Source organism: Bipolaris oryzae (assembly GCF_000523455.1).
Source record: "Bipolaris oryzae ATCC 44560 unplaced genomic scaffold scaffold_185, whole genome shotgun sequence".
NCBI lineage: Eukaryota > Fungi > Ascomycota > Dothideomycetes > Pleosporales > Pleosporaceae > Bipolaris > Bipolaris oryzae.
Genome location: NW_006911461.1, coordinates 26,266 through 50,741, shown reverse-complemented (window position 1 = coordinate 50,741; position 24,476 = coordinate 26,266). Strand labels below are relative to the sequence as shown.

The following is a 24,476-nucleotide window of genomic DNA, read 5'->3' as shown; positions in this document are numbered from 1 at the left end:
TATATTTACTTAGCTTAAATGTACGATTGAAATATATCGTTATCATTGAGGTGATATTATCGTTGAGGTGATAGGCCCGTGCGGAGCACGGGCAATTTCATTGAAATTCTGCTACAGCAGCCGTTGGGCCCGAGTACGTGTTTGAGGTTGCGTAGTTGAGGGATACCATTTGGACAACGAAGCTTCAACGAGCAAGGTTTGTGTTTCGTATACGGACCGCAGTCAATACCAGCATATTGCAGTTTTTCGAGGATTACTTTACGCCGCCCCTTCTTCTTACCAATGGCAATCTGAAAGTCGTTGCGCAATTCACCTAGAAGATCCTCGCGAAGCAGGCGAAATTGATTGTCGAGATGCATCAGGCTGCGGCCTTCTGGAGCGGCCGAAGCAACAACATCCGCACGCCTGTAAAACGGCTGCGCGTCCGACACAAATTCATCTGGTGTTGGCAATAGCTTGATCTTGCGGTAGTCCGCTTTGTCGTTGTCGTGCCTGCCACCGGGGCCATCGACAGAATCATCAGATGTGCTTTCTAGGACGTGCTTGATTTTCTGGCCTAGATTGCGGACATCTAGAGACTCCGAATCGATGAGCGATTTATCACTGGTGACTTGTTCAGCGATGGATCGCACATCTGGTATATCATTGGAGCGACTGCGTAACAGCTCGAGCAACAGCCACGCAAAGGCGCGCGTGCCGTCTTCGGAGAGAAGCTCAGTAGTATGTGCCTGCACAAGCGTGTTCCAGAATGTTGGAGGCTGCACAATAGCCTCCAGAACGCGCTCAAGGAATTGACCGCCGTAAAGTTGTTTGACGGATGGTTGGGAGAGATGTAGAAGGACGGAAGAGGCCAAGCCGTTCAGGAAAGCGCCATCGCCCGAGAAACGGAACGCCTTCGCAACCGCGCCCAAGCCGCCAGGAGCTGCGACCAAACACTCCACGCACTTGGATGCATCCTCCTGGGCACACAGCGCTTCCAGGAATCGGCCGCCATCAGATGCCGTCTTGAGTTCGCGATGGCCATGGATGACGGCGTTGAAGAGCTTCGTCAGCCCCGCAGCTCGCTTTGCTGCAGCCGTTTGGTCCGCCATGTGTGTCAAAGGCTAATGTCTTGCGGATAGATATTTTTGTTTCAAAGAGTTGAAAGTTGTGTATTTTCTGCATGTACTTTATGAGAATTCTTGGTTCTTTTGAACGACTCAAGGCATAATGGGTGACCTGGTGGTAGAAGGCACAGCGCATACGAGACGCCTCTCCGATAGCAGGCTGTGCAAACGATTGGAAGACAAACCCCGCCCTCTACAATGCGGCAAAGCAATTCGATACGTTTGCCTGCATGGCATGGTGGGAACTAGACCGATCGAAGCCTATCAGCTGTGCGCTGTACCATCCTTTTGTGTATGTTGAGCAAACCACGCCGCAATTGCCTCAGCCTTGTCCAGGCAGCATGAACTGATTAAGAGCAGCTTGCCGCCGCCTTCAGGAAGAAGCCTTGGAATCAGGACTCAATTCCTGGCCAGCATAACAACCCAACATTGATTTCGCCCTTTTTGGATTCTATTGCAAACACTGCCACGATGAATCCATTCACAGGCACTAGCAGCAGAGGCGGCTTTGCTCCACGAAGAGGGCAAGGCCAAGGCGGTAGATATCCATATTTCAACAAGGTCAGGGAACAACCGAAGCCTGATTTTACGAAACGCCCTCTCGGAGATCTCTTCCATACGATCAGCGCGTCAGACCTTGACGTGGGAGCGAATACTACCTCACACTCTACCGAGATATCTGGCTGCGAGTACGTTGCATCCTACAACTGGACAAACGAAACAAGTCCTACTATTGTCGTACCAGGTAAGTATAATTTCATATGATCATCTTCAGTTTCCATCTTTGTCTAACTTTAAACCTACCCAGGAAAACCCCCAAAATGGACGCCTCTCACAGAGCCACAACGCCTGAAAGAAGACAGTGGCCAATACTTCCGCGACTTAAACGCCGCAAAAAATCCATCCTATCCCATGGCACCCGCTGTCAACGCCGTGCTCGAACAAGACTATCGCTACCGCACTGACGACATCGACATCTTCGCCTGCGGCAGCACACTAGGAAACCTCCTCCGCTTCGCCCGCGGCGTCGACAAACCCTTCCGCTTCAACCTCCAAGTAATCAACCGCACTGTCTTCCTCGTCCGCAAAGAAAACGACCCCAAGGAACTCATCGAAGGCGTCCGAGGCTACGGCCACACTTTCCCCGAAGCCTACACCACCTGGGAGGACGACGTCAAAAACTCCATCTCCCACCAACGCATCATCTGCTACAAATTCGGCGGCCTAACTCATCTCCTCCGCTTCGAAAGCGACGGCTACATCCTCGACCTCTTACCCGAAGACACCACTCCACCTCCTCGGTCCGGTCCCAACGAAGACAACAACAACAACACTAATGCTAAAAATGAAGACAAGGAAAAAAACGCCTCCCCCGAAAAACATCTCATCCACTCCCTTCAAGCCCTCACCATCCAAGCCCCCACCATCATCCCCTCCACCTCCACCATCCCCCCTCACACCACCCTCTTCGACCTCAAAACCCGCTCCGCCAAAAACTTCAAAAAAATAGACATGACCGACATCCTCCCCCAACTCTGGCTCAAACGCATCCCAAACTTCATAACCGCCTACCACGACGGCCACGGCCTATTCACCGACATCTCCGTCCGCAACGTCGAGCCCGACGTACAGGACTGGGCAGTCGAGAATAGCACTGGGATTGAAAAGTTTGCAGTGTTGTTACGCGAGTTGGTGAGGATTGCGCGGGAGAAAAGTCACAGTGGGACTGATGTGTTGATGGAGGTATATTGTCCAGGGAAGGAGAAATTGGAGGTTAGGATGCAGGCTGCGGAGGGGCAAGAGGCGTTGCCGTGGTGGTTGAGGGAGAGGTGGGAGGGTAATGGGAAGGAAGAGGGTAAGGGGCGGGCGGATTCTCCGGTTGAGAATGGACTTGATGATGATGATGATGATGAGGAGGAGGAGGAGCAGGAGGATTTTGTTGGTGTGAGCAGGCGGTATGATTCGTACTATGGCAGTGAGTATGATTCGGGATCTGAGCCGGATTATACTGCATGCTCGGCTGATGACTGTGGGTATTGTGGTAAGTGTTCTTATTGAGATTGCCAGTGGTTGTTGCGCTGCTATCCCTCACTCCAGATTTGATAACATCAAAGTCACGTGCCTTACATGCGTGGTTGGTAATCCGAGGTATCCGTAGAAACCGTTACATTGCTGTAATTAATTTATGAACACCAAGTGCTCTATGAACCTGCACGATGTATGTGACGGATGCTAATCAGTTTCTGGGTTTCAAACAGCCAAAGTATAATTTGGATAATTATCTTTCATTCATCCGTAAATTATTTGCTTAGTAAATAATTGGGTGCAGTCGCCTGGCTTTTCAGCACAGATGTTGCAAACTATCTACCCTTTCCAGCCAGCCGACCAATCTTCCAGGCCAGGAGCAAGCTGTCCTTGCAAAATCATGATATCATATCGAAGTAGAAAGAAGTCAAGTCATCGTCACTGCTTCTCAAAGAAGCCAAATGGAACACGCCTAGTGGGCGATACGTGGGCCCTGAGTCTCGTTGGTGATGCCGATGCGTTCCGGGTTCTGTGTACCATTCGTGTCAGTGATCAGAGAGTATGAAGAGAGAGGAAGGAACTACTGACCTCGGAAGATTGGACAGCGCCGTCGGTGAGGATCTTCTTCATGACCTCATCTTCGTTGCTAGTGCCGAACTCGTTCTCAAGCTGGCCCTTGCTAGCGGTGTTGAGAATGCCTTGCTTGCCGTGTCTATTCATAAATCATTAGTTGATTCTTTCATGATTCTTTTCATTTCTGTGCATTATCGCTCACTGAAGCTCCCCATGCAGTCGGTGGTCCTATTCAGCGACGAACAAACAACTTTCGAGCTTCACTTTGAGCGGAGCCCAAGAACACAAGGAAGAACCTACTCAGGGACCAAAATCTTCCAGCCAGCGACAACCTCTGTCATGGGGATACTGCTGTCTGCCTTCCACTTCCTAAGCTGCTCCTCGCTCTCGACGAAGACGGTGAACTGATCGCCGGTGCTGCCCTTGTAGAAGACTTGAGAGTGAGGAGAGTTTCCGCGAGCCATTGTTGCTGATGTGTCGGGTTTGATCGGTTTAGAAGAGCTATTGAATGAAGCAGAGAGATAGCTTGAATGCTAGATTTGAGTATGTGTGTTCTGTGAGAATGTGGTGGTGGATGGAGGGGAAGCTTTGGAGGGGCTATTTAGCAAGCTCGTGAGCTATGACCGGAGACACTACGTCATTGCCAAGCTTGGGCCTACGTTCTCGAAGCATGGCATGCTAAAGTCAAAATATGGGGATACGCAAGCCTTCACACCGTGTACGTGATTAGCCTTGCGGCTCATGCCGGAACTTGAGGCTGACGGGCGGGTCTTTGGCTGGCTTGCGGTCTCATTGTTGACATTCGGCCGCAACAAACACGACCATGTGACATTTTCCCCTCTCACCAAACCAAATCTCACACAGATGCATCAAGAAGGGGGGAAATATCATGCCACGTTTCATGTCTAGAGATGACGTTGTTGGTTCTAGCCTTGTTGTTGCTATCCAAATATACGTGTCTTTTTGCAATGGATCCCTCCATCACACGATCGCGTGTCAGCTCAACCCCACAGCCCACAGCCAATGACGTCATGCCATCTCCACCGATTCTCAGGTTCCTGCGGGTGCCTTGCATTAATATCAATTGATCGCCATCATGTCGTGCGTATCGCCTTGTCTATCGTGTCGGTCGTAATGTCCATATCTTATCTTGCTGTTACCGCAAGGATGTAGTGTATCGTTAGGTCGTGATAGCTCCATCATAGAAGTTTGTTCACTTTGCACCTCCTCAACCGTCATTACCTGCAAGCCTCATGATCCAACTCGATCATCCACACCCGCACGCATCTAAAGTCATCGGAAAAGATTAAATATTCTGTTCTTGCTTTTCAAGAATTTCCTCGAAGGAGTGGCGCATGGTGAGCCTGACTTGGTTTCGCGTCCCTTCATCCGTCCCACCTTCATCTTCTTGTTCTCCGTGCCCGTTTCAGCATCTACGCGCGGAGGTGCTGCGCGCAATGCTTTTGCTGCTGATTCGTGAGAAGGAGTTCTCTGTATCGCGCGTCTCGCAGATTCCGAGCGTGGTATGCCAATCATGTGACTGGAAAGACGTCGGACTTTCTTTGGCTTGGCCTGTAAAGACTTCTCAACCGGTATTTCTGTGTCTGCCGTACAGTTTGCAAGGCGTCGATGTCTGCTAGAAGGCCGCGGATCTTCCACTTCAAAGTCGATTGGTAAGAATGCGGCTGGGGCGCTGTGGAAGTCTACAACAGCTGGTACTGGTCGTCGCTCAGCTGCTGAATGAGACCGTACGGTTCCATGAGGCGCCTTACAAACTCGGCCTTTCGACGAATCATCCGATTTTGAATTGCTTGTGTTCGAAAGACTGGGTGAGCGACGCGAGAAGTTACTGGCAATGCTTGCCATGCTCAGTTTCCGCATGACTGAGTTGGCCGATGCTCTGATTTGGTTCTCCATTCGCCTACTGGACATGCCTGGGAATGGCAAAGCGTCTTTTGTCCATACATCTTCCAAGACGTGCTCAAGGCGAATGCGCTCGGCTCGTCTCGGTACTAGTGTGGGAATGTGATTTGGGGATAGATGCGATTGTGATCTCGCAACCATACCAGGGGACAGCGGTGGGGAGGAATCGGGAAATTTCTGAGCCTGGGTATTCTTGATGATGACTTGGTTCGTATTTGTCTTTGCACCCAAGGTCGCCGCTCGATGAACCGACATGCGTCGCACCAAGCTGTTCGCATGACCAAAAACAGGACCAAGGGATTTAAGGTCAAGGGTTATTGATGTAAACATGTCTTGCATGGTGGATTGGCCTTCGACAAAGTCGTGCGTCTCGTAAACAATGCGCTCACGAAGCTGATTTTTCCATGCTTCCTCTTCTACAGAAGAACACGCAGTCAAGATCATTTCGTGTAGACGATGGCCATGCTCGAATACGAATTTCCATGTATGTGGTGCGGTATGACATTGTATCCCACGACCATTGTCGGCGTCTTCGATGCTTGCATTGGCAAGAGCAATCGAGGCGACAACGGTGTAAGGAGTATGAAATCTGCTTGCTGTTGCAAGCACCAGACACGACCTATACAGTACGCACACCATATATGATCCTTTGATGCGATCGGGCGTCTGGTATGCCACATGCAGGACACCACAAAGCAGCACATGGCCGAGCATGCGAAAGACGAGGGCTCTAGAGATCTTGTGTTCTTGGAACGCGAGCCGATCTTGCAGCTGCCAGGTGATTTCAATAAGTTTTCGAGTTTGGGGATCATCTTTGGCTTTGTTCACTTCGCGAATCGTTTCTTGTAGACGAAAGAGAGCCTTCTCAAGTTCAGCGTGCGCCTCCGGATCGTCGTAAACGGGAGTATGGCGACACAAATCGTCGAAGAGAAGTGGATATTTGCAGACCCTCTGGATAGGCTTGATTAGGAGGTCCGAGAAGCTCAGCGCCTTTTTGCTGCCAGCTTCGCGATTATTCTGTGAAGCAATCACCTTTTGCAAAGCCTCGACGCCTCTTTCGTACTCTTGCCAGCCATGCAGGCCCTTGCATATGGAAGTCAGGTCTTGAGACATGGTCGTCCAGTGTGCGCCATACTCTTCATAGGTGAAGAATCGTCTCATCTAAACCTTGTCAGCTTGGCCTTTTCAGTTTTGGGATGAAGAGCGAACATGTTTATTAAAGATCTTGGCGATATTCCCAGCCGTTTCAGTATCCGTTGCCAGTCCACGTGATCTGCATTCCGGAGATCTTCCTATCTCTAAGGAGTGTCTGAGCCGTCGGGTGACTCTGTGTTCGGCAAGGCGACCTGGAGTGACGTCCGCACTGTTGAAGCAAATGTGCTTGGCTTTTGTTGCAGGGAGTGCTTCCTGGTTCGCACTCTTTGTGAAGTCGGCATGGGGGATGACCTGATGAAGCTCTGCAAGCAGATCCTCGTGAAGCTGTAGAATCTGAAATAGGTTTTGCTGTATAGATGATTTGGTGTGTCCTGGTAGAGTAGGGAGGGCAGTGAGAATCATAAAGTAGTCCTGAATAGGTTAGCGGGTAGCTCGAGTCATGTCAATTGGAGGACTACACACGTTGATTAGAACTTTGAGATCTGCAATGTAGCTCTCTTCCGAAGCAATCAGCTCCTCGACAACTTTACGGCGTTGCAGCGCTCGAAGCCAGGCGCTCTCATCCAGCACAGGTCCTAGCGCGCCACGGTGACTGTCGAGTGATCGGCGAGCTTCAGAGAGGTTGCTGCTTCTGTTGGCCAAACGAACCCTGCTCGGCAGGCCAGCGTCAGAGCGAGGAGCGATACTTGTACTTCCAACTGTTATCGAAGTAGACTTCATCGCGGTTACGTATTCCATTGAAGAGGTCAAAGAGCCGTTTCCCCGCCGTGAAGACTCGGGGATGCGCCCAAGCGGCTGGGAAACAACCGACATGGTATTGACCGTATCAATGGACAAGCGCGGTAGGTCGATAATCTCCTCTTTCCACCGCTGGGCATGCCGGCGCTTTAGGGTGCTCATCCACCGCCTGAATGGCTGCGAAGAAGCCTGGGTGATGGTTGGCGCTGCACAATACTGCTCGTGCGTTTCGCTTCCAGTGTCGTCGGGAGGTTGATCAGTGGGTAGTGGCACGTGAATGGCTTCGTACAAGTTGAACAGATGTGTCTCGGCAAAGTTGTTCGCATGTGTATCGTTCTCATCGGGACTGTCCTCATCCAGGTCCATACCTTCTCCATCTGCGGTTTCATACTCGGAACAGGACTCTGATACATGCTGCCATTTGTAGCAATCCTCCCTGTCTGAGGGAGACAGTAGTTCTGGCTGGCAGAAGGATGGTGGGGGTCGATCGTGGCCGCAGTTTCGCTTCCGTGGCTCATCGACAACACGTGCAGTGGTGACTGGGAAAATCTTCTTCTCAGAAGCTAGGTCGAGCAGTGACTGGGAGGTCAGGGGTGGCGTGTTCTCATCGGCATGGGCTCGATCAACGGCTCGATTGTCTCTCAGGGAGTAGAAAGAACGGGCGGAGCCGTTGCGAAGCGTGGCATGGGTCAGTGGTGCATGGAGATTGTCGTCAAAAGGCGAGCAGGAATTTGGATATGGGTTATCGCTAAAGGAACGCTTGAGGGGGCTCTGAGGACGGAGCGATAGCACATAGGCCATCTCAACAGCGTTGTAGTGGTTGGCACTGTGACAAGGGGCGCATGGAGGGTTGAAGCAGCATGAGATAAGAACTACTGCATCCAACGACGGTGGCCTGGGGAGAGACAAGTGAGGAGCAGAGAGGCCAGACAGCTGGCCCGAGCATGCTGGAAACAGCCACTGTATGGGAAACGCGAAGAGGCAGGCTGGGAAGGTAGGTGCACATGGGTGAGGCCGAAGCAGGCGAGGGTCTTATGAGCAGGCGGCGATCTCATGAGCAGGTATGGCGAGTTGGAAAGGCAGGCAGGCGGGAGCCATGGACAGACACAGCCGGGGGACGCGTAGTGGACCACGTTTCGAGATGCGACTAGCGGGCCGGCCTCGTTGCTTTTCGCCTGTGTGGGAGGAGTTGCAAAAGCATCATGACGGTAGGAGCCATGGGCGACGAGCACGAGTGGCACGCTGATCTGCTGGCACTCCTTCCACTGCGGGCTGCCGTGGCCCCGGGTGGTGTTGCTGCCTCTGTGCGCGCGGTGCTGTCTCACGTAGTAGCATGTTGCAAGCCAGGCGCAGTGGGTGCAGTGGGTGCAGATGATGTGCACGTGACGCGGCTTTGCAGGCTGGACCACGGATTGCGTGAGGGTGGGAGAGTGGGAGAGGCGCCATGGTGAAGGCGGACATGGAGTCCGTGGCTGTGGCTGCCGCTGCCCCGCACCCTGAGCTCCCCTCCACTCCCCCCCCCCACTTTCTCTGCAAGTACTACTCTACGTGCCGACTAGTAGCAGAACAATTAGTGGCAGAGGGCGCCAGGCGAATTTCTAGCACCAAAGCGCCCCAGCTCGCAGCCAGCAGCCAGCCATCATGGACGACATTCATGCGCCCACGGTGTCGTCGGGACCAACCTCGTCGGGCCATTCTAACGGAATACCCAAGGAGCAGTTGTCGCTGCAAGAGCTCATCGCAGAAAAGGACCGCGTCGAAGCAGAACTCAAGGCTCTAGGGCAGGTGCTGGATTCGGTACGCACGAGAAGCATGTCGCCGCCTAGTCATCATCTGATCGTTGCTTGCAGCATGGCGTTCGCATGAGTACCGGCCTAACGACGCTCGATGGCTTCCCGCGTAGTGACATTGATGTCGCTCAGAGTAGGCTACGCGCGTTATGCTAAAAGGTAGTTTCGTCGCTGACCTGCCTCCAGTACGGACGACGCGGGCGCGCATCATATGGCTGAAGAACGACTACAAGGACCTCATGTCGCGCATCGAAAAGGGCCTCCACGAACACCACGCGCGCCTGGCAGAGCAGGCAAACAACCCGGCAGCGGCGAGGCAGACGCAACCAGAAGTCAACGCACCGCCTGCGACTCTCGAGGCACCCTTCGCAAAGGTCAATAGCGTGGTGGCGGGCAGTCCGGCCGAGACAGCAGGACTACGGGTGGGCGACACCATAACCAAGTTTGGCTGGATCGACTGGACAAACCACGAGAGACTATCGCGGGTGGCAGAGGTGGTTTCGCAGAACGAAGGGGTACTTGGCATGCTACCGATTGTCGTGGGCGCAGGACTGACGTGTTGCAGGTGCCCATTACCGTGAAGGCGTTGCGACCAAATGTCTCGGGCGGCCCCGCAGAGAGTGTGCAAATGCAACTCACCCCGCGAAGGAATTGGGGCGGGCGAGGGCTACTGGGCTGCCACTTGCTGCCCATGTAAGGCGAGAGGCGAGAGGCGAGAGGATGGCTGGGAATGACGTCAGGGGCATTTGGGCTCTACAGCAGACACAACAGGGACAGCAGAGCAGATACATCTATCAGGCGCAGGGCACACAGCGCATCCATCACGTCCACGAGCATGAGCGTCCCGGGGCCCGTCGTGGGTTGGGTGGCCGGGCATGGTTTGCCGGTCGCAGCGGACGGTGGCTGGAGGAGGGTGAGTGGCATATACTGTGTAGTCGCAACGGCACGCCAGCGCTTGCTGCGTGGCGCACTGGGTTTGGGCCAACAAGCATTTGCATTGCAACAGCAACATAGCCGGTGTTTTCTGCCCTTGGGCCCAGGCCAAGCAAATCAGCCCATGAATCAATAAATCAATCAAAGAGGCTCCGGCTGCATGGCCAACAGTTCGCCAGGGCGTTTGATTTCAAAGACAAAGGGAGCCTGCGGCGGCCTAGAGGGCTGCCTTGTGCCTGCGAGGTCGAAAATTGCAGAAGGTGAGGGCGTGCCAAGAGATCCACACCGCCCGGGGCGGGCCAACACTTGAGCTTGCACAACAAAACCTCTTCTTGCCCCTCTGGAAAGTCACTTCACACGCCTGCACCATTCCCCACTCTTTAGCCCAACGTAAGCCTGCACCACGACCTGCTTTTTGCTCATCGACCTCGTGCGACTCCAACTAACACTTTTTGCTCCCACAGTCTCTGCGCATCTCGTCTCGTCCACCCTTCTCCCCCGCCACAACAAACTACACCATGGCCGAGACTGCCGCCCAACCCAGCTGCCCGACCTTCAAGCTCGTGCTTGTCGGTGACGGTGGTACTGGAAAGGTATGTCGTCCCATTTTGCATCCCGTTGCGATAGCAGCCCCCCCATTGAGGTGGATGCGCAGTCGACAAGGCTTGCATACGACCCAGCCATGGCACGTTTACTGACAGCCCTGCCCCTAGACTACCTTCGTCAAGCGCCATTTGACCGGAGAGTTCGAGAAGAAGTACATTGCGACGCTCGGTGTCGAAGTCCACCCACTCGCTTTCACCACCGTACGTTATCCGATGCCATATCCGCGCCACGCGCCCTACTGACGACGCAAAAAAACAGAACCTTGGCCCCATCCAGTTCGATGTCTGGGACACTGCAGGCCAGGAGAAGTTTGGTGGTCTCCGTGACGGATACTACATCAACGGCCAATGCGGTATCATCATGTTTGATGTGACCTCGCGTATCACATACAAGAACGTCCCCAACTGGCACCGTATGTTTTGCAACTAATCCACTGTACTAAACACGATAACTAACACTCCGTCAGGTGACTTGGTCCGTGTCTGCGAGAACATTCCAATTGTCCTCACCGGCAACAAGGTCGACGTCAAGGAGCGCAAGGTCAAGGCAAAGTCCATCACCTTCCACCGAAAGAAGAACCTCCAGTACTACGACATCTCGGCCAAGTCCAACTACAACTTCGAGAAGCCTTTCCTCTGGCTCGCCAGGAAACTGGTCGGCAACCAGTCTCTGGACTTTGTCGCCGCTCCCGCTCTTGCGCCCCCCGAGGTTACCGTCGACCAGGCTGTTCTCGAGCAGTACCGACAGGAGATGGAGAACGCCGCTCAGATGCCTCTGCCCGATGAGGATGATGCCGACTTGTAGATATGGGCATGAGCTTGCTCCTGGCTACGGCCAGGAGTGTAATGGGTACACGAATCGAATGGGAATATGAGAATTGGAGCTGCACCATTTGCAGCGCCAGGAGCTTCCAACATTGTTAGTGAAGACGGAGGATTTGGGACGAGGATTCTGCAGAATATGATCACATGAGGCGCTGGATTAGCCGGCGTTTCGACGAATAAGTAAACTCTAGACCATTTGCATGTTGAAATGCGCATGTTGACATTGAATGAGACCATGATCAAGTTTTGCTAGGCATTCTCTTTTTTTTTAACTTTCCTCAAGGCGTTTCGAAAGTAAGAGAAAAGAAAAACTAGTATTGGCTGGCAGCATGAACCCTGGCTGTTGACGCAAGAGTAAAGCATTCAGGCTAGACTCTTACCGTTGCTTTTTTTCCAAAAAGAAAAAAATAGGGTAAGGACAACAAAGAAAGCACTGCTGATATTTTTCCTGAAATGGCCACTTGGACGTATACGAAACAAAAATAAGCAAGCAAGGAAAGAAAAAGAAAACTCGCGTCTAAACACAGTGAGGCTACGCAGTCTGCTTCCTACTCTCTCGCTCTACCTGCCCGTACTTGACTTTTTTTTTCTCTTCTTCTTATGAACAACTATTCACTATTGATTGCACATATCAGGTTGTCCAAAATATTGCATTTGTCTTGCTTCTTTTATATATATGAAAACTCTATTTCCTACATATTCCGATCATTTCTTTACCTTGTTTGGTAAATAATCCTTCCTTCTTACATGTGTGCGTTGCCCATTAATCCTACCCCAACCCAGCCAAACCTACTCCTGGACAAAAATAAATAAATAAAAATCCCATCGAACTTACAAAAGTCCGAAACCTTCCAAATCCCGCGCCAGCCTAACACGCGGGAAAAAAAGGGTGAAAAAAGGGGAAAGGGAAAGAAAGATAAAAAAACATTGGTATATGAAACATTTAGTTAATTCGTTATGCAAAACTGTAGAAAGAAAAAAAAGAAAAAAAATCCCAAAATAAACTTGACCCTAGAGAGGAAAAAAAGGGTCCCGGTTTGAGACTGGATAGAAAAGATGAGGAAAGAAAAAAATAACATTGATGATGACATTTGATAATGATGATGTGCGCTTGCGTTGAAGAAATGCGTGCGTTTGAGCGAACGCATTGCGATGGGATAAACAAGAGGTCATGAAGACATTCAAGGGGACGGTGCGAGGACGCGTTTATGACTTCAACATGCTGTAGGTGAAAGGTTAGTGGGACATTGACTTCCAGGCACCAACAAGAGAAACTTACGGAGCAATCAACTGCGCATACTGCTGCTGTGGCACGTGGCTTCCCTCCTCAATGACATTACGAATGATATCGTTCTGGTCGATATTGCTCCACAAATGGATACCCATGGCTTTCTTGCTGTTGAACAGGGTATGTGCTACGCCTCTGACTTGGCCGAGGACTACGCTGGCAATGGGCCATGTGTTGGAGTATTGTTGCAGGGTGCCGACGTCCAGACGGATGGATTGCTTGATGATGTCGTCTTGGCCGTCGGGCACGAGGAAGGACCAGTAGGAGAGATGCACGACTGATGCCATGACGACGACGCAGGTGAAGAAGGGCGTGTGGTAGAGTAAGTTACCGGGGAGACGGATGAGAGAAGAAATGTTTTCGGCGGATGTGAGACACTTTGCTGTGTGGATTTCGCGCGTCTGCGTCGGTAACAGGACTTGGCCTGGTTGCACGCAAATGTTGACGCCTTCGACTCTGCCGAATCCCAGGTTGCTTCGGGGCCGGTGCAGCATGATTGTGCTGCCTGCATTGACCATGTGTGCTTGGAAGAGCACCTCGTCGATGTGGCCGTCGTTGTTCACAATGTCCATTTTCGACTGGGGGAGGTGCAGCCGCCAGTTGCACAGGAACTGGTCGACAACATCGACGGCGTGGTATTCAAACGTCGAGTCGAGACGTGCACATTCAAAGACTTTGCCTAGGATGCGTATGGCGTCGATGAGGTAGGTGAAGGAACTGAAGGTGACCAACGACGGCAGGAAGGCCGAGTCGTCATAGTCTTGTAGAGTCGACGGGAAGGGTATTTGCTAGGAGCATCGTCAGTAACGTTTTGTCTTTCTGATATGCACGAGAGCAGTCCAAAGCGGAATGGTGGCTGCGGGTCATGTACAGTAAGAGTGAGCAGCGCAGTAGCCCATGACCAAGCCGGGAAGCATCGCCAAGAAAAAAAGGGTCAGATCGGAGTGCAGGGGTCTTGACTTACGCCTGAGAAGTACTGAATGTTCTCGCAAGGAAGCGGGACGTCTGTTTGTACATCCTTTAGCCTGAACTGCACGCCCGGGTTGACGGCTGTCATCATGCCGTTTGCTGTGTACATGGACCACCACGTCCTCCGCCAACTCTCCTCAAGCTGTGCGTCGTTCTCGCCATTCATCAAAGCAAACTCGATACGGTGGAGACGGATTTCAAGCGTCAGGTCCTGGGCCATGGTAAAGACCTGTGCGGCCCGGGGGACCTGGTTGTGCGCATGGAGACCAATGGCAAAAAGCAGCATTGCTTGCACCGACCACCCGTCTCTCGAGTAGTTGCCAGTGTTGATCTGGCGATCTAGTGCCTCCTGATACATGGCAGTAGGAACAGCAGGCAGGAAGCTTGAACCAATGAACTGGACGGCATATTCTAAAAGAGGGGCCCGGCGCTCCTTGAAGATGTCGAGTAGCCTTGGCTCGGGTAAGCAAAAGGGATGTGAGTTGTAGAAGAAATGGTAGAATGCCTGGACGGCAGTCTCGGGCCCATGGTGACCGAAGCGGTTCAAGCGGGCAGTGCCGTTGAGGTTAAGCTGAGCAGCTGGCGGGGCAACTGTCCGAACCCCGAGACCATGCAACGGGCTGAGCTGGTTCACGTCGCCATTGTACGAGTAGTCAGGCGAGGACATGTGACCATTGCTGGCGGCAACCTCAGCAGCAGACAATGCTAGTCGAGTTAGGAACAAACACCATGTGGCGGCCGCAAAAGAACAGGGCACTCACCATGGGCGACGGGAGGGGCGGCAGGCGCAGCATTGTCGTCCTTGTTCTTGCGCTTCCCCTTCCAACCTCGTCGTGACTTGATGTAGGTGCATTCGACGTTATCGGTCCTACATCGGGAGCACTGGGCTCCGCCGTCGCATTTCAAATGCCTGCTTCGACACTGGACGCAAGCGACGGCGACCGAGGCTCTCGTTTGATCCCCGGATGACGCCTTTTGGCTGCTCTTGAGGCCGGCATTGGAGCCGGCCCTGCTGCCATCGGACGACTGAGGCGTCTGGGCAGGTGGAGTGGTGGTCCCTACACTGGTGGAGTGGGTAGCAATGCTAGTCGTAGGCGACAGATGGAGTCCTAGTGAGGGCGAGAGAGAGGCGGCAGAGTCGGGCGGGGAGAAGGGCTGGTGGTTGGCCCAGATGGTGTCATTGACGCCCGCAGAGAAGGACGACTGGCCGGCCGTCGCGTGGGTGGACATGGGCATGGCGGAAGGAGGCATGGGCGCGGATTTGTGCGCGCGGGTCTTGTCTCTCTGGTCTATGGTGTCGTCGCAACGAAGCAGCAACGGTCCGAGTGGGCAACACAGCAGCAGCAGGAATGCGCGACTGTGCGTATGGAGAGACGTTTGAGGTTCAATGGGTGCGGGCTGCTAGCACCGACTTGACTGTTGACGGGCCCGCACGTGACGGCCGTTGCGGGTTAGCGCCGAGCAGCCGCACCCACTGCGAGCCCGCGCCATCAACTCCCGAACCGCTGCCAGCCCAGTCGGCCACCCGCACCCGCGCCCGGCCATACGGAGGAGCTGTTCGTCTGCTGCCCATCACTGCCCTCGCCATTGGAGCCCCCCTTCTGCTCTCTGACCGAGGCGTGACGGGGGGCACCCAGCAACGCCGTGGTTGCGCTCAACACCACGACGGACACGACGACCACGACGACGCTCGTTCGCACGCGTGGGCGCAAAGGGGGGCGGCGAGCCTATGTACCGCCCCCAGCTGAGTCGCGCACTGGCCGCTCGATCGAGCCGTGCCATTGGCTCCGATTGCAGATCACACTCACGGTGCCTGCAACCACCAGCTCTTGGCTCCTCGCCGTTACGCATGCTTGCATGCCTGTACATATATACACTGGCGAGTAACATCTTCATCCTCGCATCCACCTCACAAACAGCCCATTGCTGCATCGCCCTTATCTCGCCCACCGTGCTATTGCTATCTCGCTATCTTGCTATCTTGCTACCTTGCTAGCTCCTCGCGAAAACGACACATTGGCAACGTCTGCCGCAATACAACTCGCTGCATGGCGAGAACTGGCCGTGTATGCGCATGGTAGCTGTACATGCTCATGTCACACCTGAGCTCACTAGGTTTCATGCAGCCGAAACTAATCCTCATTGTTTTTGCTCGCGTGGCGACGTGCAGTGCGCCAAAGCCACTGCAAAACCGCCCTCGTTGCCTGCCAGCCCTTGCTTTTTCCTCTCATCCCCTCCATAACCCCTTCTTCAATCGCCACAGCACCTGCTAGGTGACCCATTCAAATCTCCCAACAGCCCTTGGCAGTGCTACACAAAGGCGTGGCGTCGTTACACATACAGTACACGACAGGCAGTCATTGAGTGCGGAGAGGCCATATGATCCGCCTTCAAATATAAACTTTACGTCAGTTGTATTCGAATCTGTACAAAGCTAACAAACGCCTCGTTTGCGAAGGGAAAGAAAGAAAGAAAAACGCCCGCTACTAATGCTAAGACTTTTCCATCAACAAAGAAGAAAGGAGAACGAAAAAAAGCGTCCCGAAATCTAGCCAAAGCCAATACCAAAGCTCTCAAGCATGGACTGCATGTCCACTAGCACTGCGCATTACCAACTTCTTGCACATCGGGACACCGGCCCTTGGTGAAGTTCCACACATCTCCAGCGCAATCCCTGAGACTCCTCTCAGCCTTCCACTGCAGCTCCGTCTCTGCTCGCTGCACTTCAGCCACACAAAAACCAACATCTCCCGCCCTTCGTCCGACTTCTCGGGCTGGGATCTTCCGTTGAGACACCTCCTCCAGGCTGTGAAGCACCTCACGAACCGTGTGTCCGTTGCCAGTACCTAGAAAGAGTTAGCAACTAGATCTAGAGGAGCGGGTTGTAGACGAAAAATGCAACTTACCCAAGTTGTAGGTTCGGAATGGAGCCTTCGTGCGACCAGCTGCGGAAGCAGCCAAAGCCGCGATATGTCCTCGGGCCAAGTCGACTACATGGATAAAGTCACGCACAGCGGTTCCATCGGGAGTGTTCCAGTCAGTGCCGAAAATATCCAGCACCGGCCTAGCTCCTGTCATTACTGTAGCGATGACTGGGATGAGATTGCTAGGTTTCTGTCGTGGATCTTCACCCAGTATTCCGGATTCATGGCAGCCCACCTGGTTCCGTTAGCATTTTCTCGTTTGGAAATTCACTCGAATGTGGGCTTACTGGGTTGAAGTATCTCAGAGCAGTGATGGACCATGTCGGGTCCGCCACAGCAAGATCTGCAAGGATGGACTCGCACATGAATTTTGAACGTCCGTAAGGCGAAGTGAGACCCAAGACACCCGGTAGCACCTGACGCTCGCGTCCCTCACCGTCGACAAAAGTCTCTGGGTGGTGTACGCATAGCTCCTCGCGTAGAGGCACACCGCAATTGGCACCCTCACCGTAAACTGTAGCCGAGGACGAGAAGACAAAGTTCTTGATGCCAAATTCCTCGATCAAGCCCAGGAAATCAACAAGACCGCAAACGTTGTTGCTGTAATACCTCAGTGGCGTGCGGATACTTTCTTCGACAGATTTGTAGGCGGCAAAGTGGATAACACCCGTTATCCGGGATCGACGCTCGATCACCGGCTCCTGGCGATCATCCGTCTCCATGTCAATGCCGGAATCTGTCCGCTGCAGGTTCGTATACGGGAAGCGATGGGCCAGTGCTGATACTGGTTTGCTGCTGACGGAATACGAAGAGTAATTGGCCAGTACCGTCTTCATCTGCGGGCTTCGATAATCCAATTGCTGGAAGTGCAGTGCAGGCATTCGTCGTCCTTGTTCCTTGCAGAATTCCTCGGCAAGGAATTTGACTCTGGTCAGGACATTTTGGTAAGAGTTGCTGAGGTCGTCAATCACAAGGACGTTGTATCCTTCCTTGAGCAGCTCCAGTGTTGTGTGGGAGCCAATGTAACCCAATCCGCCAACGACCATGATGAAGGAAGAGCTGACGCCCTCAATGTCCAGAGGATCGGCTGCCACATCGTCGTCGAAGAGCACAGAGCTTTGTGTCGCTGGTGTGCTGACCATCTCTGGTGTCGCGGATGGCGACACCGAGAACTGTGAGGAGCATGCAGACATGGCGGGCAACGCGCTTTGCGTGTTGAATGAGTGAATGGGAGCGAAGAGGAGCGAGTGGATTGCCGTGTTACTGATCTGCTTCTTGGTATGCCAACCTTAAAATCTTTATATACGCTACCTCAGTGTTAACGGTACTCAGCTTACATTGAATTAGGCAGAACACGTCAAAGCCAGACTTTTTTGCGCCATCAATATTGTCTACTTTACTTGGCACGACCAGGCCGCTTGATCCCGATTCATGAGTGCCGGAGTCTCCCCAGGTCCAGCTCTTTCGAATATACTCTTGCATCGCTAAAGATCCCTGTCCAATTTGCATCGCCGGATGCGCAATACCCAGCCGTGCCCATGTGGGTTACACTACCACAGCTTCTAGAGTCTGAAATTGCCTTCATCTGGGCTCGAAAGAGTTCGATGGACGCAGTTCCAAGTGTTTCCATTCAGGCGGCTGATGCTGGATTCGCCATCGACTCCACCCCTGAAGCGCCCTGCAGGGCAGTGGGGATGCTCACCACCCAGCCACGCTGATGAATACTTTTTTGTTGCTACTTTTGAAATACAGGACCAGATTGGTTTGTTGAGGCTAGGACCGATCCTTTGCAATTGGCTGGTAGTAAGCCGTGCCTAAGCTAATGCCATGGATGGGCCTAGCTCGGTCATTGTTCCCATCTACGCCTACCCCCCCCCCTAGCAGGGGGGCAAGGAATCCTTTCAACATCATGTTTGAACCCTTCCCATTCTCCTGGTAGCCGCCCATCTAACCTGTTTAGGGAACTTCTGACACTCAAGCACAGTTTACCGCAATCGGAAGCCTGCATTATGGGCCCAGAGAAGATGCATTACACAATGCAGAGTATTTTACAGCCCTGGAAACGCTCACTCTCCTCAAAAAAAACATGTGCACCATCGCTTACGCCGTAACAAAGTCATGCACCAGATTGTTGAGCTCGGCATCGGATGACATCACTTCGTTCTAATTCGGGGCCGAGTGTGACTTGTCACTAGTATTGGGCGGGATATCTGACAATAGGACCTCCCACGCAACAATCATATGATTGCACAGCGCATTTAGAAACCATGTCTCAGGCCATGAGAGACGGCGCCGGGCTAAAGGAGAGCCGTTCTAGCAAGCTGGCTCTGCAGCATGCGTGTTGCCACGCCGAGCGTCGCTGAATTAGGCCTTGTTCGAGCACCCTCGTACTCTCTTCTAGTCAAAGAACCAATTTCGTTCATCAATCGAGGTCGGGTTACACAACGCAGCTTGCAGTTCGCCTGCTTCCCAGCAGTTGCATAAGCGCGAGGCTGATATGCTACTTCAGTCCATGATCCGGCCATTCCATCACAGTCTAGACGTCTCGATGGATCCTTTCCAAGCAGTCCGGAGTCACGCCTTTGTCCGAAGGCGCTTCCTGACGGCGGTTCTCAGAGGACAAAACCCGGAGACAAAAAAAAGTTCAGTACGATTGCCACAGCCAGAGCGATGCCCATTTATGCGATTCGGAGCTCCCCGTCACTACCATTGTAGGGAAATTCGCTGTTGGACTAGTTCTGCGTCTTGTTCGCAGGAAATGACTCACGGTTAGCTCCGATTACATACAGTCTGACGGCATTTTGCCCGTGTCCATCGATTGCCTTAGTGCCTGTTTGAGCTGAGCAGGGGACGGATGTTAGGATCTGGACAGCCTTGCAGGAGCAGCCAAGAGGCACACACATGGGAAGCCAGAGCCTTTGCAGCAAGGCTACATTTCCTTGTCGCCTCGAGCACACCACGTGTAAGTGAAACCTCGGTCCGCAGGATCAATTTAGGTGCGTCGGCCGGCGGCTAAGGTCTTGGTCTTCACATTTTGAGCTGTGGTGGAAATAAGAAACCCCTTGGCCAATCGCGATTACTTTGTCGTCGTACCCCACTAACGAGCTGATGCACATCAAGGAGTTGCCAGAGTATCTGCTCGCCATCTAGGCAGGTATTGCATCACACCAGACGGACCGCTCGGCCGCCGGGTGATTACTTCCAAAGACGACTCTAACTAGTCAGTCGGGAAGCTGACTCCAAACCAGTAAAGATTTTCACGCAGCACACTCATAAGCTACTATGACCCACGGGGGTCAAGCAGCCCCAGTGTCACACTAACATTGGATGTGCTTCAGTGGCCATGGGCGGCAGATTTTACAGTCAGCTAATCCCAGGCCACTTGCTGTTCTTAGCCAGATTGTTAACCCTTAGCTTACGCGCTAAATATGCGCCAACACTCTATTCCAACTTTGATCTCATCTCCGTGCGGAAATTTTACAGCCTCGTTCTATATCGGTTCGCATCTATGAATTTTTCCACACAAGGGTTCGCTACCGGAAGTTCAGTACAGTTCACACCCCATGCCCTTCCCCGGCAGAATACCGTAGCTTCCTCGCGTTTTCCCGGAAGCTTGAATGCCGGCGGCTCTGCGTAGCGTTGCTTGGCTGATGCCAGCATATGGGTGTCCAAACTACCGATTTGATGCCGAGCTGAGTACCAGGCTACCAATTTTTTTGTTTCTGAAGGATTTCAATAGCTTCTTGCACCAATCTTGGCTTAGGTCCTAGTCTCGAGCAGTTGACAACGCAAGCGAGCATCCGGCTTACGTATGACGTCTACACTGGACGAGACCATTGGGTGAGGGCGTGTAGGCGATGCGTTGTGCGTGGGAACGACAGCTTCCCGAAGGCTAGTCGTAGTGCCCGTTCACCTAAGCGGGCAAGCTAAGTACTCGGCACAACGGGGGAGCGCTCCCCTTGTCAATATTGGCTAGCTCTTTTGCAACATGAAGCCGAAGTTACATTTAGATGACGCCCTCTATAGACACACTCACCTTGAATGACGGGAGCCATTGCAAGCCGCTCGCTAAGGGCTGCCGATCCTCCTCTTCTTCACACCACTACCATTGCACCATGATGTATATGTGCTAATTTTGTATATGCTTAGTGCAAATCGCAGGTTTTGCCTCCCAGGTTCAGGCGTTGAGAAGAAGACGAACAGGGGCCCGATCTTTGCCCCGCACCCACCCCTGTCAGCCACAGCTGCTCGTATGGGGCATCCGGAACAGTGGATCGGCCGCCCTGTGGTATGTCGTGTTCAAGCAGGCTTTGAGTGGAGCGCCGTATGCCTGGTCCCATTGGCCTGCAAAAAAATCGGTAACGAGACTTGGTGTTTCGATTCCTGAATGGACACTTGGGTCTAGAAGGCGTGCTTCCTGCAGGAAAATACGAGTGAGGCCTTGTGAATGCGATGGCGCCTCGTCTCGTTACCAAGAGCCAGCACTGACCCTGGGCGCCTTGCACAATGGAAGCTCTCGACACACCAGTGTTGCAGCCCTTGCTCACTAGCCATCACCCCCTCACCTCGTTTCCAAAAGCGAGCATGGGTGTGAGGCATGTGCTGAACGATTGGACGAGGGTCTACTTCTCTATAACCAAGGTTTGGACACTGCCGTTCATCCCCTAAATATAGAGGATTATGTCCATATGAGGCCGCGTGGCGCTGTCTCAGATACAAATCCCATGTACCTGTCAAGACCAATATCCGCATATAGTCTTGGGTGCCGACCGCAGCTACCGCCAGGCTTCTGACCGGTGTAAGTAGACAAGTTGCTAGGCCGGATATTGTAGCCACATTCAACCGGTCGGCAGATATCCCTTGGCGTTTGGGAACCCTTACCTTCGCTACGGTTTGTTTACATGCATTGCCTCAAAATTGCAGCATGGCATGTATACTTACATGATCCGTAGCCGATTCCACCAGTGGGATGATCGGCACACAGCACATGCCACCCATGTCACAGGCGCTTGTTCGCTCCTGAGTATACTGTGTAATAACAAATCTGTAGAGGAATATCGGATGAGCATGGATTCCCCGGATCGCGGCCGCAAGCCTACAGCAGAGTCCAGGGGGGTAAATCGATCCTCTAGTCAAGCAGTGGAGACTGTGTTTGAATAGTGCGCATCGATCCGCAGCTGCTGTGAAACATCGCATAGGTATTTTTTTCTACCTCGGTTCTTCTTAGACACCGACACGTATTCGACGTACTACATACAGTACATAGGCGCCGGCCGGACGAGAGCGGCGGCGCGATTCTCGGCCTTGACTTCCGGACTGTTGTACTTTGTACGTACGTATGAACACCCAAGACCGCGGCGGTCCGGCATCGAGACCGTGCTAGACTCTCCGGTTCGGGGAGAAAGCAGCAGAGCATCGACGCCGTGGGACTTTGAAAATGCACAAAACACGCAACTTCGGAGAGACTAGACTTGGTATGTCGCATACACTAGTTGAGAGAAAGAGAGAGCGAGCTGAAAGAGAATACGCATACGGCCCGGGTGAAAGCGCCGAGAGAGAGAAAAGCACGCCATGCGGGAGATGGTGCAACGACATGTTGAAGGGTGGGTGGATGGGGAGTCGGTAGAGGCGGCTTGGTAGTGTAGTGCACAGAAGCAAAAAAGATAATAAGTGTATGTCGGTTGCAGCAAGACAGTGCTTTCTCGGGATGTGGAGAATAGTGATGATGATACGAAAGCATTGTCGCTACGCGACTCAGTGAGCAGTGATCCAATTTTTGTGTAACACTGATAATGTAAGTGTATAAAGAAGCAAAAGAGTTGTTTGGCACCGACCACCCTCCCCCCGGGAGAATTACATCCGAGTCAAGCGAGTGTGAGTGCGAGGCTTATGCTTACAAAGAAAAGGCGCGAGTCGAGAGGGAAAAAAGCAAACAAAAAGCTACGATGGAAGAAGAAAGTATTTTTTCCTAGGGCCGCCAAGGGGGGGAAGGGAGGTTACTAAGCGGAAGGTAACGAGGTGGAATATAGTCCGAAGATGATGATGATGATGATGACGATGGGGCAAATGGAGATGTGCTTTAGTGTATACAACGCTACTCCAGTGTTCAAAGTTTGGTACCGCACGTTGATAAAAATAGCAAGTAGATACACCACCCAACCGGAAAAGACTAGTTGGGTAGTTGCAGTAGTAGAAGACGGCAGAAGAATACGAACCACACAAAAACACACACACACACACATTCATCCATACACATACATGCATTGGTGAGATCGGCATCGAAACGGCGAAAATCATCGGAAAATACGAAGAAGAAGAAAATATGCGTGAAGGCATCATCCCAGTTCAACAAAGATTAACATTCATTACTTTACGTCTCTCTCTCTCTCTCTCTCTGTTTCTTAGCTCCCAAGGTCCGCTTTTTTTTTAGCTCGAATTACTATTATTGTTCCGGCCGCCACCAACCGCCTCATTGACATCGGTAACGTTGACAGAGCCATCGCAATACTCGACCCAGCCATCAAGTTCCATCTTCTTGAGCACGGTGCTAAACTTGTCGCTACCCGCCCCCTTGCCGCTCTTCGCACAGTAATCGCTCACCACGTTTGTGCGTAATCCCTGCGTGGCACCCGCGCCATCCGGATACTCGATGTGAAACACAGGTTTCCCTGCGTCGATGAAGGGGGCGAATTTAGCGCATTCGCTGTACTTGACGCATTCTTCGTTGACCGAGAAGTGGACAATGGGCAGGACGGTGGGGATGATGTCGCCGGCGTTTTTGAGGCCGAGGGCGAGGTTGAGCGGGGCGGTGATGTTGGAGAGGTATTGCATAAAGGATATCGAGTCTGCGGACGTGAGGCCGAGGCCATTGTCGTTTTGCTTTTTGCGCTCTCGTGTTAGCCCCACAAACCACTCTTTTTCTTGACTACTACTGCAAAGAGGAAAAAAAATAGTCGTGTTTTAAGGTTGTGTAGGGTTAGAAGGGGGGAGGGGGGGGGGGAAAGTAACAACTCACATAACCATCCACATTATCTGGGTCTACACCGTCACATCCTTTGTCTTTGGCCAACTGCACCCGCGTCTTCATGATGTTGCGCACATTCTCGCTTTTGAGATCGATCCATTTTTCGCCGGGCCACCCATCTAGCGGCTTACCCAGATCCGCATCTTTGAAATCCTTGGCGTCCGAACGCCAGTTCTCGTAGCTCCCCGCGCTGAAGTAGCATAGCACGCGGATGCCCTGGGAGCGCAGCGCGTCGATAGTAGATTTAGGCGTGTCGAAGAGGTCAATGTCGTAGATGCTTACGTTGGGGGTTAGGGCGGTGTTGGAGGAGATGTCGGGTGGGTGCGAGAGGATGATTTGCCAGGTTGAAGCGACGGAGGGGGTCCAGGTGATGGTGTTGTTGGGGGAGGGGAGAGGCGTGCCGCCATTGTTGTTGTTGTCATTGTCGTTGTCGTCGTTGCCGTTGTTGAGGCCAAGGCCTAGTCCTAAGCCGAGGGCGAGGGCGAGGACAATGACGATGACGAGGGGGAGGACGATGCAGAGCATCTTGCGGCGGCGCGACCGCGTTGTCGCTGTAGGTTTGACATCCATGATTCTTCTTCTTCTTTGTTTCTTTTTC

At 52.7% G+C, this 24,476-nt stretch overlaps 11 protein-coding genes across 11 annotated transcripts; 4 read left to right on the top strand and 7 right to left on the bottom strand.

The window, feature by feature from the left end:
* Positions 1-56: 56 nt before the first annotated feature.
* COCMIDRAFT_106178 (uncharacterized protein) lies at positions 57-1,091 on the bottom strand (the record flags this gene model as incomplete). Its single annotated transcript, XM_007693869.1, has 1 exon — positions 57-1,091. The coding sequence occupies one exon, from the start codon at positions 1,089-1,091 to the stop codon at positions 57-59; it is 1,035 nt and encodes a 344-aa protein (XP_007692059.1).
* Positions 1,092-1,577: 486 nt separating this feature from the next.
* On the top strand, positions 1,578-3,164 carry COCMIDRAFT_8863 (uncharacterized protein; the record flags this gene model as incomplete). Its single annotated transcript, XM_007693861.1, has 2 exons — positions 1,578-1,851; positions 1,915-3,164. 2 exons carry the CDS (start codon positions 1,578-1,580, stop codon positions 3,162-3,164), a joined length of 1,524 nt encoding a protein of 507 aa, XP_007692051.1.
* A 439-nt stretch (positions 3,165-3,603) lies between these two features.
* Positions 3,604-4,168, bottom strand: COCMIDRAFT_106207 (uncharacterized protein; the record flags this gene model as incomplete). Its single annotated transcript, XM_007693868.1, has 3 exons — positions 3,604-3,660; positions 3,720-3,843; positions 4,005-4,168. The coding sequence occupies 3 exons, from the start codon at positions 4,166-4,168 to the stop codon at positions 3,604-3,606; spliced, it is 345 nt and encodes a 114-aa protein (XP_007692058.1).
* Positions 4,169-4,784: 616 nt separating this feature from the next.
* Positions 4,785-4,952, bottom strand: COCMIDRAFT_106183 (uncharacterized protein; the record flags this gene model as incomplete). Its single annotated transcript, XM_007693867.1, has 1 exon — positions 4,785-4,952. A coding segment is annotated over one exon (168 nt), but the record flags the coding sequence as incomplete, so codon positions are not given.
* Positions 4,953-4,997: 45 nt separating this feature from the next.
* On the bottom strand, positions 4,998-8,321 carry COCMIDRAFT_106211 (uncharacterized protein; the record flags this gene model as incomplete). Its single annotated transcript, XM_007693866.1, has 3 exons — positions 4,998-6,788; positions 6,837-7,193; positions 7,245-8,321. 3 exons carry the CDS (start codon positions 8,319-8,321, stop codon positions 4,998-5,000), a joined length of 3,225 nt encoding a protein of 1,074 aa, XP_007692056.1.
* Positions 8,322-9,161: 840 nt separating this feature from the next.
* COCMIDRAFT_8860 (uncharacterized protein) lies at positions 9,162-10,007 on the top strand (the record flags this gene model as incomplete). The annotated part of the gene is made up of 4 exons (XM_007693860.1): positions 9,162-9,317; positions 9,371-9,443; positions 9,497-9,825; positions 9,876-10,007. 4 exons carry the CDS (start codon positions 9,162-9,164, stop codon positions 10,005-10,007), a joined length of 690 nt encoding a protein of 229 aa, XP_007692050.1.
* Positions 10,008-10,761: 754 nt separating this feature from the next.
* Positions 10,762-11,653, top strand: COCMIDRAFT_8859 (uncharacterized protein; the record flags this gene model as incomplete). The annotated part of the gene is made up of 4 exons (XM_007693859.1): positions 10,762-10,836; positions 10,957-11,049; positions 11,108-11,261; positions 11,316-11,653. The coding sequence occupies 4 exons, from the start codon at positions 10,762-10,764 to the stop codon at positions 11,651-11,653; spliced, it is 660 nt and encodes a 219-aa protein (XP_007692049.1).
* Positions 11,654-12,879: 1,226 nt separating this feature from the next.
* COCMIDRAFT_8858 (uncharacterized protein) lies at positions 12,880-15,166 on the bottom strand (the record flags this gene model as incomplete). The annotated part of the gene is made up of 4 exons (XM_007693858.1): positions 12,880-12,895; positions 12,953-13,749; positions 13,926-14,635; positions 14,692-15,166. 4 exons carry the CDS (start codon positions 15,164-15,166, stop codon positions 12,880-12,882), a joined length of 1,998 nt encoding a protein of 665 aa, XP_007692048.1.
* Positions 15,167-16,525: 1,359 nt separating this feature from the next.
* On the bottom strand, positions 16,526-18,047 carry COCMIDRAFT_8857 (uncharacterized protein; the record flags this gene model as incomplete). Its single annotated transcript, XM_007693857.1, has 3 exons — positions 16,526-16,776; positions 16,837-17,089; positions 17,142-18,047. 3 exons carry the CDS (start codon positions 18,045-18,047, stop codon positions 16,526-16,528), a joined length of 1,410 nt encoding a protein of 469 aa, XP_007692047.1.
* A 3,313-nt stretch (positions 18,048-21,360) lies between these two features.
* Positions 21,361-21,522, top strand: COCMIDRAFT_106180 (uncharacterized protein; the record flags this gene model as incomplete). Its single annotated transcript, XM_007693865.1, has 1 exon — positions 21,361-21,522. The coding sequence occupies one exon, from the start codon at positions 21,361-21,363 to the stop codon at positions 21,520-21,522; it is 162 nt and encodes a 53-aa protein (XP_007692055.1).
* A 1,758-nt stretch (positions 21,523-23,280) lies between these two features.
* Positions 23,281-24,448, bottom strand: COCMIDRAFT_40397 (glycoside hydrolase family 114 protein; the record flags this gene model as incomplete). Its single annotated transcript, XM_007693862.1, has 2 exons — positions 23,281-23,733; positions 23,870-24,448. The coding sequence occupies 2 exons, from the start codon at positions 24,446-24,448 to the stop codon at positions 23,281-23,283; spliced, it is 1,032 nt and encodes a 343-aa protein (XP_007692052.1).
* Positions 24,449-24,476: the final 28 nt, after the last annotated feature.